The following is an 18,734-nucleotide window of genomic DNA, read 5'->3' on the forward strand; positions in this document are numbered from 1 at the left end:
GAGGCCTGTCAAGGACACTTCCCAGGGCCTTTTGCTGGCTGCCCCATTGTTCCATATGCTGAAAGAAGAAATTCTCCATCCATGAGAATTCTCCATCCAGAGAAAGAAAGAAGCTATCCTTCCCCCATCCCTATACAGCCAGCAGGAATCTCCCCTTCTCGCATATTCAGAGTCTCAGTGGATTCTGCCTGATTGCTAGGCCTGGCCCTGGTAGTCACACTCTATTATTTTTGGGCCTCAGAAGAGCACGTCTGAGTTTTGGTACCAAAATGAAGCCTGATGCTGCCTTCCTCCTTACAGCCTGACACTGTGCCATGGTTAGAGCAGCACAACCATCTCCCTTTCACCTGAAGAGGATGTACCATCAGAGCTGAGCAAACTGAAGCCATAATGCTGGCTGGGAGAAGTGGGAAAGTAAGTGGCTGAGCAACCACTGAGAGGTGAAACAGGCAAGATTACAATCCTAAAGAGAAGTTAGGTGCAAACATAAAGAGGGGCACACTGGAAAGACAGCCTGACAGTGCTGTGGAGAATAGAAGAAAAAAAAATCCATGGAGCTGTTCCTTGTATGCTCTCACAAGGCAGGCAGGAAGAAAAAATTGAGAATGGTGTTCACGCTCTCCCAACTAGGGTCAGAATGATCAGCCTAGTACCTGCCTTCAGGAAAGACAGTGCCCAATTGTCTTCTTATCTTCAAGTGAAAATGCCAAATCACCTTATGACCAGAGTTGTTAAGTTCCCAGCTCACCATGTGGTCAGAGCTGCTTTGTGGTAAATTATTAAGCAAATTCACCATGATTAACCATTTTGTGATTTTAATCACGTTCTTTTGGGAGTTGTGCCAATCTTTCAATATGAAATGGCAGATCTGATGTGATTAGTACACCACGTTTTAACTGTACATCAAAGATTTTATGCCCAACCCTAAGCATGTTTACTGAGAAGGAAGTCATTGATACTTACCTCCTAGTAAGCATGCACAGCATTGCAACTCTAGTTGACTAATCTGAATGGGAAACAGCTGAGATTAAAACATGCTTAGTTATTTTATGCTATTTGTGGCTTTGATCTGTTACTGTAATAAAAAAATGAAAAAGAAAATTTTAAAGAACAATAAGTAGCAACTTCTGCTATTAATCTTCCACCTCCCAGTAGAACCAGCTACCTAGGTAGTTGGTGAGTTACCCCTCACTGGCAGCCTTCAAGCAGCAGCTGGATGAACACATGTCAGGGATGCTTTAGAGTGATCCTGCATTGAGCAGGGGGTTGGACTAGATGGTCTGAAAGGCCCCTTCCAACTCTATGACTTTATACTTTGTTCAACATCTACAAAATGCAACTACCTATGTGGAGGGTTCGGTAAAGGCAAACTTATCTTTCAGCTGATGGGTCCCACTGGCCCAGTACTATATATACTTTCACACAAAAACAGAACTTGGTGGATAGGAAAGACACATATATATCTTACTCTTTCTCAATTCAAACCACTATACATACAAAATGCATGCAGAATAGTGTCAAAAATGTTCATTTTCTATTGGTAACAGAGTTATGAACTACCTCAGGGACAACATATCTTAACTCAGTATATACTGGTCTTGCCTGTAAATTTCTTCTCTCCTTCATTACCCTAACGAGAAAATGCAACTCTTCCAAATGCCTTGCTGCAGAACAGTAGTCATGTACTTTGTGACTTCTATTTTTGGCAAGGCAACATTTATTTTAATTTTTCTATTTATAAGTTTTTTGTTGACCAAACTGTACCCAAATATCCTATAAAAAGTTTATTTGATGTGCAAGCTGTTAAAACCACAAGGTTGAGATTTCATTCCGATAGGACAACAAATAGATATTTGTTCATGGCAGGTACAAACATAGCTTGTTCACAGCTCATTAATTCAGTTGAGGAACACAAATGACAACAAGCTGTGCTTATACTTCCATGGATAAACTTCTGTTAGTCATGATGGCTGAACACAGACTCAGACAAAAATGGAAATTCTCAGCTATTTTCTCATGACTTAGGACAATAAATAACTTCAGAAAACTAAATTACCCAGTTCCTTTCAACACCGGAGAACTACGAAACCCCCCAAAATAGTAATACTTAAAATCAGTACTACTTTTAATAATAATAACAATAATAAAAAATAATAAGGATAACGTGGGAGGTGAGGAGAATAATGTAAGCCACATCTGGTCCCCACTGTGGAGAAAGGTGGAGGCCGAAACAAAGTAAATAATAAATGTAGTTGAAAACTGGGGGCAGATTATTGGTTGGTGGATGAGAAGGAAGCAGAGAAAGTTGAGGATATGGGGACTGCCAGGAGGAGGAAAAGACGAAATAGTATGGGAAGGGATATATGGAGAAAAGTGAGGTGCCACCCACAAGTCCTTGCAGGTTCCCTGCTGTGCTATTGAGCCTGATCCAGCTTTCACTACAACTGGGTTCAGTCCGGCAACTGGTACCATACAACTTGGCCAGATGTCCTGGGGAGAGGCTGGCAGGGGAAGGGAAGGCAGAAAAACTAAAGAGGAAGGCAAATAAAGATAGGTTGGTGTGTAGAGAAGCAGGAAAGGGGGAGAACCTATAGTGGCTTTCAGAAAAGGGAAAGAAAAATAGTGGGGGAGAGGGAAAAAATGCCCCCACAAGTCCTTTGTGGGTCCCCCACTTGTAAAATACTAGAATTCTAGAGTGAAGGAGGGCAGACTGTGAACTTCCATGTCAGTTTTGTTTGTTTTATGATTGCAAGACCAGTTAACAAATGAACTTACCAGTTGATGCTTAACACTATGTTAAGTAACCAGGAGTTTACATGCTTCATTATAGTCCTGCATTAAGCAGGGGGTTGGACTAGATGGCCTGTATATTGCTCACCCACACTTCTGAGAAATTCAGATGGCCAGTAGCATACATTTCTCTTTTTTGGTATAATCCCCATAGACCTACTTGACAAATTGTGCACTATGGTAATACGTCTGCCCGAGTTTATAGATTGAACCCTTACTAGATGGGGGAAGGGGGAGAGATAATGTAACTGTCATCATTAAGGTTATCAAAATTAGCAAGTAAACAAATAGCTGTTTCATTATTCAAGTTGTTTCGCTGACCACAGGTAAATTAATACAATTTTTCGAATTCAAAATTTCAAGTCAATTAAACTGATGGGCTTAGACTAGAATTCTGCATAAAACTGAAATGCAGTTACTAGAATACTCAAAACACGCATGGAACGGGACAAACCAACTCCTTTATACTTATAACGTAAAACCACACCTTTATTAAGGCTGACTGCCGTTCATGTATCACATTGTGAACAACGACAAGAATCACATATCAATTTCCTGTCCTTGTTAATTTTGTCTGAACGGATCAAACGGCCAGCCATTTTTGATCTCTTCTACACAGTCTCCAGAGCCACTTTTGAAATAGGAAGGGAAATGGGAGTCGTAACTTGTTGATGGCCTCTCACAGAGTCTATGCTTATACATTAACACTTTGTCTGCCCTTGGATTCCAGAGGTTTTTTAAACTAAAGAACGGCTATTTCCCCCTACAACCAATTTTTGCCACCGCCTCCCACTTTCACTGAAAGCAACCAATGAATTTTGCCTCCACGCTCTCACAACGCGCGTACCAGTTTTGCAAATCCCTTTCGGGGGAAAGGGGGGGGACGACGACTAGGATTCCGCCAACTCAAGGAGGGGAGGGGGAAGGTCAAGGAGGCCTCGCCGCTTTCTTCCTGCGGAGCCTCAAAGGCGATCAAGAGCGCACCTCCCGGCGTGGCTTTCCACTGTCTAACCTCTCCAACGCTCCCCCCACCCACTTCCGACCGGGCGCGCGCGCCGCGTTTTCACGCCAGCGGAGCGCGCGGCCTCCATTAGGCCACCCTGAGGCCTAGGCCTTTGTATGGCGACGGAGCTAAGCCAGCCGCGACCCGAAGGAGGAACGGAGAGACGGGCGGGGACTCACTCGGGAGGGAAGAGGCGCAGCTCCTCGATCTTGCCCAGGAAGCCAAAGAGAGTCCGCATCTGCTCGGAGCTAGCGCTCGGGGAGACGTTGGTGACCTGGATTACATCGGTGCCGCTGCTTGAAGCCATCGCGCTGCCTCCTCCTCCGGCACTACAAACACATCGAGGGCTGAGGGGGCAAGTGGCCTAGAGAACCGGGTGCGAGCTTCTCGTTTGTGTCCCTCAGCTCTTCCCGTCGAAGCACCGCGATCAAGAAACGGAACGTCCCTCGCTCGCGCGCGCACTAACCGTCTTCTTCACCACCAGCCTGGGCCACGATATCCCACAATCCTTCGCGGCTCCTCCCCGCGCCTACCCCCCACGCAATAGTGTCAGTCCTGCGCCTGCTCAGACGGTTGCCCCATCCGGCCTCGCTGGGGAACGACACGCAGAATCATGTATGCTGCGCACGCTCATTTCGGCTCCTTGGAACACCCTGCTGCGCATGTGCAGATCGGGTCTTCAAGAGGCTGCGCCGTTCGAAGAGGGTTTGCGCGTTGGCCTGCTGAGCTGTCGCTATTGTCCCGAGCGCCAAGGCGTACTCGAGCTAGGTGCAGTTATGCCTGCTTTTGAACTGAATACGATGAGAGGGGTGTTAACTTCTGCGCGTCTACCTCCTTGGACAAGAGAAAGTTCCCTTCCGTTTGTATTTAATTTGCAATTGTTTTCGATTCTTCTTTTGATGGCTTTGCTACTATTGGACAGAAACAGAAAACGCATTCTTTAGTAGTAAGAGACCTTTTGTGAATATCCAACGAGTCTCTACCCATAGTAATCTATCTGAATAAATTGGAACATTCCTAGAAATTAGCATATGGCGTTATATCAGATATGTGGACGTGTTAGCCTGTTGTAGCTAAAATAAGCTTGTTTTATGGCACTTTACAGAATAAGAAGTGCTTATTCTACTATTAGCTTTTGTGAGCCCATTTCACCAGATTGATTAGGTGAATCTAGGCCTGTAGCCGGAAAAAAATTATGGGGGGGGGGGCAAGTGAGTACAGTGATGGTCAGCACATCACTATTATTTGTTTATTTACCAATTTTTGACTTGAAACTCAAGGTGGACTATAAAGCAATGTAATCAAATAGCATGAAACCTGAAACTGTTTGCTGTACGTATTATCCTGCCCTTACTGCATTGCTTTCTACCTTTGTAATACCATTTTCTGCATTGTTTGACATATGTAATGATTTTTGCTCTGTTTCTAATTGCTGTAATCCTAGTCTTATTGCATTGTTTATTAGATGTCTCATCTGATTGCATTGATTTACACTGTGTAATGAATTTTGTGTCTCAGTGAGAAAGGTGGACTATAAATAAAATAATTAAATAAATAAAATGCATAGGATCAGGTTGTGAGTAGGATTTTCTAAGTGAACACACATATGGTCAGGAAACAGTGACATGATTCCTGAGAGCTGCCTACAGGTAAGGGGTCATTTGCCAGCAACTTTCCATCTTCAGAACAAATACTACAACCCTCCCCTGTATATAACATATACTAGCAAAAGAAGACATGAGCTCACTTACCTCTAGGCCTATATGCCTTATTTGTCTCCTCTGTCAAAAACAATTTCCTCACTGTCCTGTTCTCTTTTTTTCCTTTGCTTTATTCTGAGTCAGCTATAACATCATTTTTACTCCTTCAATCCTTAATTCTCTTTTTACCCACCTTTTGCAGGCTTTTAAAATCTGGTCTGTTCAGACCTGCTGACTGCCACTTCTGTTCTAGCCAACTGCATAAAGAATTTACACTTGAAATACTTGTGACAGATTTCACACCAACCCCTAGTGCTGATTAGAGGGACATGACAAATCATCTCTGTTGAACAGTGTTCATCATCTTTTTGCACCTTTGTGGCTACGGGCCTGGGTGAATTTTTACTAGTTCGGTACCTATATCTAATTCTCAACGTTACCCCATCTGTCAATACTTAACTCCAGAGGTTGGAGCCATGAACAAACAGGTCTTTCTACAAAGCTGAAAAAGATTCCTGGTTTACAGAAAAATGTGCAATTTAAAAAAGCATGGGGTTTAAAAAAACTCCAAACAATAGCAGTGCATATAGCTTTAAGAAATGAATGCCTGCATTTGCTGTTGCTAAGCAGCCAACCATCAAGCCTTTGTCAGTAAAAGACAGGAAGAGAGGCAAAGCCCTTTCTAGGACTTTTTGACCTTTAAGGGAGGATTCATTAAGGCCAGGCAGCAACTACTGGATAACTTGATAGCAGATGACTTGCATGACTCATCCAGGGCAGGCTGCTTTCTGCTTTTCAATAGCAGATCCCGCACAAAAGCCAGTGTGATGGAGGGGTTAAGAGTTTTGGACTAGGATCTGGGAGATCTAGGTCTGAATCTCTACTCTGCCATGGAAGTTCACTGGAGCCAGTCACATAAACCTCACCTTCCTTACAAAGTTGTAAAAATAGAGGCGAGTAGAATGATGTAAGCAGTTTTGGGTCCCCATTGTGGAAATATTTACATTCTTACAGATCCCACTGAAAAAGTGTATGTGTAGCATGTTGGGCCAGTGCAACTTAATAAAATAATTTTTCTTTTCACTACACCAATTCTTTTTTATATTTTTACCATTTTGGTTTGCCCAAATTGCCACCAGGTAAGCTTTCCCATGATTGTTAATAGGGATGGGGATTAAGTTCTTTTTTAGATTTTTGTTCAAATCTGTGGGTTCCTTCAGATGCAGAAATATCTGTCATATCCCTGGGTGGTCCTATTGTGTAGTTAAAAAACAAACTACAACATGGCCAGAGTTCAAAATTATATATGTGCTATTAAGTAAAAAGCTTTGATTTTCGGAATTTTCTAGAAACACTGCATTTTTATTTAAAAATTGTGAAAATCAATCAGTTTTGCATATGAGCTATCATGGAAGAGTTTTTCTTCTTCAGTGTTCAACAAAGATGATGAAGAGAACAGTATGATGGAGGCCTCAAGCCAATCATCAAAATACTTTACTCAGGTAAATAGGTTGCTTGCTTGACAATGGTTTTAAGTGATTTTTAGAGTTTAAATAAAGACGATGTGAAAGGGAAGCCATGTTTGGTATTCATTTGTCTGCTCCATTTACTTATAAAGTGTGGGGGGGTTGTCTAATTTTTATATCAAAGGGGAGGGCTGTGGGCAAGAAGAGCTGAACCCTTCCCCAGTTTACCTCCTAGATTAAGTCAGTCTGGTTCTGATACTCGATGTGAGCTATGCTGGGAGGAAAGTCCCTGATGGTGTGCAGAGAGGCAAGATAGGAGAGAATTCAGTTCCTTTATCACCCACACACCTCTGTAAAAGCAGATACTGACCCAACCATGTATGAATGGGGCAGTAACAAACTAGCTTGCTCTAGCTACATTAGCCTTCAACTTTATTTCTGCCTGGAAGTCAAGTACTTTGTTGAAATGACTACTGGGATTACAAGGAATGTTGTACATTTTTAAAAACTCTTTTTGATTAATTATGTGTATAAGAAATTATACATATGATAGCCCTGACCTGGATAGCCCGAGGCAGTGTTTTAATTTATAAAAGAGTAAAATTTAAGCCCTTCTCTTCCAGATGCTAGTGTTCTGGTTATACATACATTGTTGTTATTACTGTTAACAATTTATTTTGGAAATTAAAAAAATGAATTTAAAAACATTGAAAAAAATAACCATAACCATCAAAATTTGTTAACGTTCAGATTAATCTCCCATAACTTCATCCTCTGCAAATCCCAATAATATAAAAATTTATTATCTTCAGACGTCAACTTTTTACTCAGTTTGTTTTAAAGACACATTATATGTAAGAACAGAAGAAAGGCCATGCAGGATCAGACCAAGGTCCATCAAGTCCAGCAGTCTGACAATAGCCAACCAGGTGCTTCTAGGAAGCCCACAAACAAGACAACTGCAGCAGCATTATCCTCCCTGTGTTCCAATGCACCTAATATAATAATAGGCATGCTCCTCTGATCCTGGCGAGAAGAGGTATGTATCATGACTGGCATCCATTTTTACTAACAGCCATGAATAGCCTTCTCCTCCATGAACACGTGCACTCCCCTCTTAAAGCCTTCCAAGTTGGCTGGGAGGGGGGGAGGACCGGGGGAGCGGGGGCGCCCTCCAAGCCTTCTCTGCGTGGCCTCCCCTGGGGTTGCTAACCTCCAGGTGGTGGCCAGAGACCTGGCAACCCTAGCCTCTCTCCCCCCACCAGGAGATCTACACCTGGAATGGCCACCGAATGATGTTATAAATGTGCAAATGGCCCTTGGCAGGAAAAAGGTTCCCCACCCCTGTACTAAATAATGAAAATGATATAAATTAATAACAATAAGGTAGTGGTTAGTGTTGGACTGGGGATCAGGAGAACAAGGTTCGAATCCCCATTCTCCATAAAGTTTACTTGGTGACCTTGGGCTTATCAGTTTTTTTTTAGATTTATCTACCTCACATAAGGTTGCCAGGTCCCTCTTTACCACAGGCAGGAGGTTTTGGGGGTGGAGCTTGAGGGGGTTTGGGGAGGGACTTCAATGCCATAGAGTCCAATTGCCAAAGCGGCCATGTTCTCCAGGGGAACTGATCTCTATCGGCTGGAGATCAGTTGTAATAGCAGATCTCCAGCCAGTACCTGGAGGTTGGCAACCCTAACCTCACAGGATTGTTGTGCTAGAACCATGCATGCCACCCTGTACTCCTTGAAGAGAGGGCCGATAAAACCACAATTTAAAAACCTATTAAATCAGAAAAGGATATATTATGGATGGATGGATGCCTGTGAATCAGTGTGGGTAAGCAGAGGAAACCCGGCTGAGCTTGGGATTCTGCAAGGCTCCTAAACCTGTGCGTACCCATTGGTTACTGGGAGCTGTTCCCGATTTCAAGAAAGCAGAAAGCAGTTCCCTTGGAGAAAATGGCCCCTTTGGAGGATGGGCTCTATGTCATCATATCCTCCTGAGACCCCCCTTCCTCCCTCCCCAGGCTCCACCAGGAATGTCCCAACCCGGAGTTGGCAACCCTAGGTGGACTGTGTGTGTGTGCGTTAAGTGCCGTCAAGTCGCTTCCGACTCATGGCGACCCTATGAAGCAAAGTCCTCCAAAACGTCCTATCTTTGGCAGCCTGGCTCAGATCTTGCAAAGTGAGGGCGGTGGCTTCCTTTTCAGAGTCCGTCCATCTCTTGCTGGGTCTTCCTCTTTTCCTGCTGCCCTCCGCTTTTCCTAGCATGACTTGGGCAGGTGGACAACACGAGTTCAGGCGCATTCCTCTCATGACGTCACACATTCTAAACGAACTGCGTCGCTCAGGCGCGGCAGAGAGCGCCCCCCGCCCCCCCCCCGCTTCCATTGGCGCTGCGCCGCCCACTCCATTGAGCGGAGCCGAGCCGAGCGGCAGCGGCGAAGCTCGCGCAGGCGGCAGCAACGGTCGCGCCGGCCGGTCGGAGGATGTCTGGCGCGCGGAGGCGGGGAGCGGGGGATTCCCTGGCCGGCTTCAGGCGGGGCGCGGGAGACGGCGAGGCGAGCGCTGCCAGGCTGCCCCAGGGGCTGCTTCGCGCGGCCCGCAAGAGCGGCCAGCTCAACCTCTCTGGCCGGGAGCTGGCCGAAGGTGAGAGGAGCGTCCCCGCCGCGCCCCGAGGGAGGAGAAGCGGAAACGGCTGCTGTTTCGTCACCCCCCATCTCCGAGGGGGAAATGCAGCCGGGGGAGGGCGGGGCGGCGAAGAGGCCTGCTGAATTTTCCCGCCTTCGCTCAGGCGGTTGGATTATGCCAGGCTTTAAAGGGAAAGGGGGGTGTCTTGGTACGAGAAGGGAAGGGGGCGGGCTCGCGCAGAGGGTTTGCATTCCTTTCTGGTGACCCTTTGTTTTCTCTCTGGCAAACCACGCCCCTGTCTCTCGCGGCACCCTCGTGGAGCAAAAAGAGTGAGGGCAATGGCGGCGGGGGGGGGGGAATCTCCTAAAGCAAGTGGCATGCGAGGGGGGCTGGGTTTCTCCTCCATTCTCTCAGGAAAGGAACAGGGTGGCTGTTACAGGCTGCATTTACAGGGGACTTAGACTGCAACTACTCTGTGGAAACAAAATGAAGCAAAAGCCACTGGCACTTGAAAGACTCGCAGCATTTGTTTCAGAGTAAGTTTTTTGTGAGCCAGGGCTCACTTCTTGCAGATACGATACTGTTCTTGTTCTTTTGCTGTCAAGTCTCAGTTGACTTAGGGCGGCCCCGTAGGGTTTTCAAGGCAAGAGACCTTTGGCGGTGGTTTGCCATTGTCTGCCTGCATGTCACCCTGATATCCCTTGGAGGTTTCCCATCCAAATACTAGTCAGGGCTGAGAGTGTCTGACTGGCCCAAGGTCACCCAGCAAGCTTCCATGGCACAAGTGGTGATTCGAACCTGAGTTTCCCAGCTCCTAGCGTGACACCTTAACCACTGCATCTTTCTCTCTCTCTGATCAAGTCACAGCTGACTTATGGTGACCCCACAGGGTTTCCAAGGCAAGGTACATTTGGAGGCACTTTGCCATTGCCTGCCTCCGCGTCTCACCCCTGGTATTCCTTGGAGGTTGCCCATCTGAATACTAACCAAGGCTGACCCCCTGCTTAGCTTCTGAGATCTGGAATTGTTAGGCAAGCCTGCTTCCTGGGAGTAGTCTGCCTTTCACTTGAGCTCAAGGTGGATTACACAGAGCGAGTCAATATTGTCAACAGGATGGGGCATTCAATAAACAATGCAATAGCATTAGGGTTGCAGAAGCACCCAGAAATCTAAAAACAGAACTGAAGCAAAACCTAAGTATTAATATGACACATTACATTAAGTAAAAAGTACATGGTAGGATCCTACTTATAACTAGCTGTACACTGTACTGTAGGCCATAATCCTTAATAATTTATCCATGTAATTTTTTGAATAGTTTTGTACAGTGCAACCCTATTTCCTGCGTGGGAAAGCCCTCTTGAATAATTTTGCATAATTTTCTGAAAGCCCAGAGAGTGAGAGCCTTCCTGACATCCTCAGGCAGGCCTTTCCCTAAGGTGGGGAAGGCATACGCACGGGCACTTGTTGGTTTTGCCCATTTGCAGGTTGGCACCTGCTGAAGGCCCGGCTCAGATGAGTGAAGATGTGCTTAGTGCTGTTAAATACTGCGAGTTTGCCTCTGTGTAAGTATGTGTAGAAGTGTGCTAAACCTTTTACAAACTGAGAACAACATAGGAAATGCGGCTAATTTCAGGAAAACTGGTTTAATGTTTTCCTCCTTTTCAAATTTGTGTACCCCTGGAGTCTGTTGCTTTAAGGCTAAAGTGGTGAAAATGGTTGGTAGAATGGTTACAGCTGTAAAAGCAGGGGTATGATTGTTGAATAGTTTTATATGTACATGTCATTTCTTGTTTGTGTGCAGTACCTTTACATATCTGGCGGATAAATTTGGATACTCCGGAAGAGGCCAACCAGAATCTCTCTTTTGCTGCTGATGATCGGTGGTGGGAGCAAACTGATCTCACCAAGCTAAACCTATCTTCGAACAAACTGACATGTCTTTCTGAAGATGTCAGACTGCTGCCTGCTCTTACTGTGCTTGATGTGAGTACAGTCAGAGCCCTGATGAACGTTGTTTTCATAGTGTCAGGAACTGATAAACAGTGGAGGGAACAGACTCCTTCGTTAGATGTCTGTTGAGTGTTGATGTGCAGAGACTTAGTTTAGAGTAAACAGATGCCTTGGTGAATCAGCGAGCTGGCGTCATGGTGGAGTGAGAAGTTACAACTGACATTTTTGTGAGACAGCAGGGTGTACTAAGAGCCAGTGTGATGGTAGGGGCTAGACTGTTGGACAGACTGGGGGAGACCCAGGTGCAAATCCCTGCTATGTCATGATTTGGCCAGTCACCATCTCTTACAGTCCCATCCTAAGAACGTCTTCTGGGAGTAAGATCCACTGAATAGACTTGAGTAAGATTCAGAGTAGACTTGCTGAGGATTGCTCTCGGGCAGCTTATTCCTGGGGGGCGGAGGATGGCCAGGGACTGCGCAGTGTTTGATCACATTTTATATTTCTTTCTTGTTTTCAGGTACATGACAATCAACTGACATATCTTCCTTCTGCTATAGGATCACTGGAAAATCTTCAGAAGCTTAATGTGAGGTAAACATGGTCATACAAACTTCTTACAGACAATATTCATGAAGTGGATGGGAACTGTTTAATGTACAGGTTTTTATCTCTAAAAAAGGTGTAACCTCAAGTCAGTGTGTTCTTTGTTTTAATAGTACTGGTCTTTTTCAAAGGACAAGATAAAAATTGTTGGGTCTTTTTCTAGCAGAGTTGTAGTACAATGTGAAAATACATTGATACATTTAACAAAAAAATGCAGATTTTCATGAAGTAATTTCTATGACATTTTGCAGATTATTTTCTTTTTTCTATAATTTTGGCATGTTAGACCTTGATTTTCAAGAACAGATTCCTAAACATGTATTGAAAAGCCCTGTACATTGTAACTGAAGAGGTTTCATAGTTCTTTATGATCATACTATTAAAATGACTGGCTTTGGCTCAGTTGGTTACTTTGAAATACAGCTTTTTAACTGAAGATGAGAAAAGTCTTTGTAAATTAATTAGTTGGATATCGATGTGTCTCAAATTACTGAAGGCTTTAATTCTTGTTACGTTTTCTAGTAACTAAAACTTATTGATGACAATGAAATTTACATTTGAGAAAGCATGAGGCAATAATGTATGTGTGCAACCAGGCAGACTAGAAAAAAATTCTATGAGCTAATAATGTTTGTAGTATTGCTTGCAAGACTGCCTTAGAATAAATATGTACTGCTGAATTCTTACTTTATCAATAGTCATAATAAACTGAAAGATATACCAGAGGAGCTGACCCAGCTAAAGCATTTGAGGAGTCTGTTTCTGGAGCACAATGAATTGAGTCACTTGCCAGATGAATTTGGACAGCTCGTGAGTTTGGAAGAGTTAGTAAGTAGAGCTTTTGCTATGCCTTTTCCTTTTGGTGATAGTTACTACTACTATTAGTTATTAGTTTATCAGTTCTGTAATATGTTAAGGAATCTATTGTTTTACAAATGATGGAAGATGCTAGATACAGCAGAGGAAATCTGGATCTAACAGCAGTCTCAAGCTGTAAAACAATGTTTTACTCGACCTGAAGATCTCTTTGGAGCTTTTCTTACATGCTACTTCAGGTTTTACATTTGGAATCATTGGGTGACCTCACTGCTCACCTCTAGTTCCAAATGACTTATGAGTCAGTTAATCATTTATGATCCTAATAAAAATCTTTGTGAAGCCTGCTGCTTTCTTCTTGCTAACCATTGTTAGAATGGTCAATTTACTCCTGCTCTCTGGTTCTTGTTCTTTAAGCAGATTCCAGTCCATAAGGAGTTGTAATGAAGGATATTTTCAAAAGCTTTTTGGAAATACAGATATATATTCTTCACTGGGTGTGCTTGTTGATTGCTAACTAATTCTAAAAGATTGAAGGTTCCTTTTTGTAGAAGGGATTTTTCCTTAGTAAGGCTTGTTCTTATGTAAGTTTATTTAAAAATATAGTTTTGCATAGAACTGAAATGTAAAGTGAAGCATGTTGGGTAAAAAAAGACACCGAATCACACATACACTGAGGAGATCTGAATTGGAGGTTACTGTCCAAGAAGAGATCTTGGGTCATGGTGGGTAATAAATATATCTAAGTAATATTTCTGGACAGCAGCCCCGTGGCTCAGAGTGTTAAGCTGCAGTACTGCAGTCAAAAGCTCTGCTCACGACCTGAGTTCAATCTCCACGGAAGTTGGTTTCAGGTAGCCAGCTCAAGGTCGACTCAGCCTTCCATCCTTCCGAGGTCAGTGAAATGAGTACCCAGCTTGCTGGGGGTAAAGGGAAGATGACTGGGGAAGGCACTGGCAAACCACTCTGCAAACAAAGTCTGCCTTGGAAACGTCGGGATGTGACATCACCCCATGGGTCAGGAATGACTCGGTGCTTGCACAGGGGACCTTTACCTAAGTAATATATCTAGGTAAAGAGATTCTGTAGTTCCATATTCATTCTTTTTTCACCGTATAGAACTGCAGGCCTGTCATTTAAAGGGGAAAACTTGGCCTGGAGAGAAGAGGGCTATTTATTTTGTCTCCTTTTTTTCTCCATGGGAAAATCTGCTCCCCCTAAGTTTTTACCCTCCCGGGGAAAACTTTGAGGTGTTCATGTCGTTCTTCTCTTTTTTTAATTGCACCCCCTGGGGTTGCATTCTGTTGTGTGTGTTTTTAGTCGCTTGGGGAAAATAATCATGGAACTACAAATAGTGCATAGGTCTGTCCCTAGGTAAATAGTAGATGAGTTCATTATTCCATCAATGCCTATTCTGGATGGTTAAGTAGTACATAGCATAAAGGTGCTGATCTTGAACTTTTCTGGGATACTGTGGAGTTCAAACTAAGCAAGAACAACCATGATATCTTGTCTAGAATAAGGCAGTTTTTTTTACACTAACATGTAGTAACACATTTCTAGCTACATGAACATACGGTAACATGACAGCTGTAAGAGGGGAACCTAAGAAATTAACAGTAACGTTTATGAACTACTTAATTTGGTGTAGTTTCTCTAAAGAGTATTTGTCTTGAATGGTATTGCTAGTTCAAGTACATGTGTGCTGTCAACAATGTCAAGTTTTCATTTAGAAATTATTTAATTTATTCTTAAGCAATGTTCTTTCTTCTTTCTTTAGGATGTTTCCAATAATCATATTGCTAGCATTCCTATGAGTTTTGCTTCTCTTACAAACTTGGTACGTCTCAGTTTGGCTTGTAATCAGCTAAGAAGTCTGCCAATAGAGATCAGTGCAATGAAAAGTAAGGGGGTTCTTAAGTATGCCTTGAAGATCACTAGTATCTTTGTTGTCTTGCATTTTATTATGGTAAAATTCAAAATTATCCAACAATAACAGAAAAACGCATAGAGGTTTCTTTATATTGCAAACATTATCCATGACACAAAATGTTTGATAGCTTGCATTCCAAAATGTTTCTGTGTGAAGTGTCTGTTTATATATAGCATAACAGTCCAGATCCTTTTGAACCAGTCAGTAGTTGTTTTTCCCCCATAAGTTGCTATGTGCATTTTTGCAGCTAGGAACAAATTCACTAGAAGTGCTAAAATCAAAGCTATAAGTAATATTTTTCAAAGAGCATCACAAGTGTTGTTTTGGGGTCTTATAGTATCACACATCCCATTGTGTGGTGTAGCCAGCGTGGTGTAGTGGTTAAGAGAGGGCGACTCTAATCTGGAGAATCGGGTTTGATTCTCCACACCTCCACATGAGCAGTGGACTCTAATCTAGTAAACTGGGTTTGTTTCCTCACTCCTACACATGAAGCCTGCTGGGTGACCTTGGGCTAGTCATACTCTCTCTGCCTCACCTACCTCACAAGTTGTCTGTTGTGGGGAGAGGAAGGAAAGGCAATTGTAAGCTGGTTTGAGTCTCCTTAAAAAGGTAGAGAAAACCAGGTTGTAAAAACCAACTCTTCTTCATTAATCAACTTAAGTATTTCTTTCCAATATACCATTGAAGAGCTATAAAAAATACCGTATTTTTCGCTCCATAGGACGCACCACTCCATAAGACGCACCTAGTTTTTAGAAGAGATGGCGCGAGCCGGCTTTCCCCGCCCCGACGGCCAGCTGGGAGGCGGGCGGGGCGCACAGAGCCGGCTGGGCGCGCTGGAACGGGGCACACAGAGCCGGCTCGCGTTGTTCCAGTGCGCCCAGCCGGCTCTGTGCGCACATTCGCTCCATAAGACGCACAGACATTTCCCCTCACTTTTGAGGAGGAAAAAAGTGCATCTTATGGAGCGAAAAATAGGGCACATCCATGACATTTATATGCCCTGAGCACCTCCGCTAATAATTTCTTTTTTTCTAAGTAATAACTGAAGCTTTCTAAAACTTCACTTGAAAAGTACAGTGCCATAGTAATTTCTTTAAGGGGCTTTATATAGCTAAAATGGGCAATGTTATAAACCATAGTAATGGTCTAAGAGAGCTGGTATGTGCCTATAATAAGTTTTGCTTGTGATCATTTAGGAGCAGAGCCACACATGAACCAGACACTGAGTTGCAGGCTGTATTAAATATGAACTGCACAGCAGGAAAAAAATGATTTTCCTGGGGAATTGAGATAGCAGGAAAAAGGTTATCTTTAGCAATTAATAGTTCTTCAGTCCCATTTGAAGAAGGCAAGGAAATGTTCAGAACTTCCTTATCAATATGGCTCTACTACCGGGTATACTTCTTAAGTAGAATTTGAGACACTTTTGGCTGTTTTCTGCCCCTCTGGGTCAATGAATTTGGTTTTTCTTTCCCTTAGATATCCTAGGCACAAGACATCATGCCTTTATAAATAACTCAAAAATTAGAACAGTCTGAAACATTTTCTTGGTTGTTCCAAAGTCCACTGCCTACTACTTTTATTTGCATTTTAATGAGGAACTATGTGTTACAAGAAATGTAAGGTACTGTGAAGCTATAACGTGCAGTAAAGCTTACCCTGTCCTAATATTGTTGCATGTTTTCTTGCTCTTGATTGTTGTCTAATGTACGACGATGAAAACCATGTTAGAAGTATGCTGTTATGGTGTGTTGCTCTTTGACTTTAGCAGAACCATCTTATATGACTTGATGTTTATGCTTGACTTATTTCTATAGGTTTAAGACAACTTGATTGCAGTAAAAACCACTTGGAAACTATACCCCCTGAGCTGGCCAGTATGGCTTCATTAGAACAACTTTATCTAAGGAGAAATAAATTGCATCACCTCCCTGACCTTCCTTCCTGTAAATTGTTAAAGGTAAAGTATGTTCACTGTGAGTTAATTTGATGCTTGTGGGTGTGCTAACAGATGGCAGTATTGGAGGGTTTCCCCTCCCTAATTCACTAAATTTTGTTCAGGATTACAACAGTTAGTTCACAGTTAGCTAAAGAGTTACTCCACTCGGGTATTAAAATTGAGTTTCTAGACTGATACTGTTTGAGAAAACTGGATAAGACCTATTGTATATAGGTTTTCTTAGTACCTATATTTGATTATCAATATGGTGCTTTAAGACAGCAAGTTTTAAAGAAAGGGAGGGGGGTCAGAGGGACATGTTATGGTTTTTGTGTTCAAGGACTTCTCCAAAATATGATTGAATTTTTTTTTTTAAGAGAGGCAAAATAGTGTTGTGGTTAGAATGTTGGATTTGGATCTGGGACACACAAGATTTAATCCCCTCTCTACCATGGAAACTTGCTGGGTGACCTTAAGCCAATCACACATTCAAACTAATTTATGTCACAGGGTTGTTATGAGGATAAAATGCAGGAGTAGGAATGTTGTAGGTCACTTGGGGTCCTCATTGGGAGAAAAGTGGATTATAAATAAAGTAAATAAATGAAAACTAAGATTATCAGTGTGGAAGTGAGGATTGCAACTTTACTACAGACTCCACATCTGTTGATCACTGAATCAGAGACATAAAACGTTTGCTGCAAATAGCAAACGTTGTAAAGGTAACTGGGAACCCTTTATCTCAGCATACTCTGTACTACCTTTGATATTAATTTTATTGTACTAAAATTAATGACCGTTTGCTTTTTATTCCTCTAGGAGTTGCATGTTGGTGAAAATCAGATTGAAGTATTAACTTCTGAACACCTGAAGCATCTAAATTCCTTATGTGTATTGGAACTTAGAGATAATAAGCTAAAATCATTGCCTGCTGAAATTACTTTGCTTCAGGGCTTAGAGCGGCTAGACCTATCCAACAATGATATCAGCAGGTAGATGAACATAACTTCTGGCAAGGAGCACATTCAGTTGTCTGCTTTGCTTTGGAGTAAGGAATCTATTCTCTTTATGGACTATTAAAATAGCATACTTTCCCCTTTAAAAAACCCTGAATATTATTCATGAAATATTCCTTGGCTTAAATATTGTTAAATCTTTTGTTCTTGTTTGAGGATAATTTCTGAAAGGAACTTTATTTTTTGTAGGCTTCCTTATAAGCTAGGGAACTTGCCTCAGCTGCAATTCCTAGCATTGGAAGGAAACCCGTTAAGAGCAATCCGAAGGGATGTTCTGAAGGTAAGTACATATAATTTACATATTGTCTGAAATAATTCCTACCTCTTGGTATCAACAGATGTGACAGTTGATAACCATTTATGTGCATTTATTTTTCCAATTTAGAAAGGAACACAAGAAATTCTGAAGTACCTGAGAAGTAAAATACAAGGTAAATACCTCCTCTGGTAAAATATGTGAATATTGCAATAATAAAATTATTTGATTAAAGTCACAACTAGGGATGCCACAGATTTCACTGTGAATGTCTGGCAGGCAAACATACTGTGACTGACAGTTGTGCTGACTCATGAGCCAAGCCTCCTTGCCTTGCCCACCATCTTACTTGAGTAACTATGCAGTGACTGGGGGTGGAGGGAGCTTCATTTCTCTCTGCGTCGTGGCCATTTTTAAGCCAAAACATACCATGCATGAAGGCAGCCAGGCATAGCAGTCCCTGAAAATTGAATGTATCATTCACAAGAAGTGCCAGAGCTTCCCAAAAGTAAGTGAAAACATGAGAGGATTTATCCAAGATTAGATCTTTGATGCTTTCACTCTTCTGTTGTTTGTGTATGCTCCAAATGGAAGGCAGCCCTTTGTTTTTACAGTAA

At 42.7% G+C, this 18,734-nt stretch overlaps 2 protein-coding genes across 6 annotated transcripts in view; one reads left to right on the forward strand and one right to left on the reverse strand.

Moving 5' to 3' along the window:
• Positions 1 to 4,243, reverse strand: part of SRSF11 (serine and arginine rich splicing factor 11) — a 32,685-nt gene extending 28,442 nt beyond the window's left edge. For all 4 annotated transcript variants that reach the window (XM_056844294.1, XM_056844293.1, XM_056844291.1 and 1 more), the window contains exon 1: positions 3,973 to 4,243. In XM_056844294.1, coding sequence (XP_056700272.1) covers positions 3,973 to 4,100 — 128 coding nt within the window. In that variant the 5' untranslated portion in view covers positions 4,101 to 4,243. The remainder of the gene's footprint in view (positions 1 to 3,972) is intronic.
• LRRC40 (leucine rich repeat containing 40) overlaps positions 1 to 18,734 on the forward strand; it is a 130,462-nt gene that overhangs the window by 101,298 nt on the left and 10,430 nt on the right. The window contains exons 1-9 of one of the 2 annotated variants that reach the window (XM_056844286.1): positions 9,451 to 9,610; positions 11,397 to 11,578; positions 12,066 to 12,139; positions 12,850 to 12,979; positions 14,748 to 14,871; positions 16,724 to 16,866; positions 17,665 to 17,837; positions 18,051 to 18,141; positions 18,247 to 18,292. In XM_056844286.1, the coding sequence (XP_056700264.1) occupies positions 9,451 to 9,610; positions 11,397 to 11,578; positions 12,066 to 12,139; positions 12,850 to 12,979; positions 14,748 to 14,871; positions 16,724 to 16,866; positions 17,665 to 17,837; positions 18,051 to 18,141; positions 18,247 to 18,292 (1,123 nt within the window). Of the gene's footprint in view, positions 1 to 9,450; positions 9,611 to 11,396; positions 11,579 to 12,065; positions 12,140 to 12,849; positions 12,980 to 14,747; positions 14,872 to 16,723; positions 16,867 to 17,664; positions 17,838 to 18,050; positions 18,142 to 18,246; positions 18,293 to 18,734 lie in introns of those variants that run through there. The other variant, XM_056844287.1, reaches the window with a different exon arrangement.

The sequence above is a fragment of the Euleptes europaea genome, chromosome 2 (genome assembly GCF_029931775.1).
Source record: "Euleptes europaea isolate rEulEur1 chromosome 2, rEulEur1.hap1, whole genome shotgun sequence".
In the NCBI taxonomy this organism is placed as follows: domain Eukaryota; kingdom Metazoa; phylum Chordata; class Lepidosauria; order Squamata; family Sphaerodactylidae; genus Euleptes; species Euleptes europaea.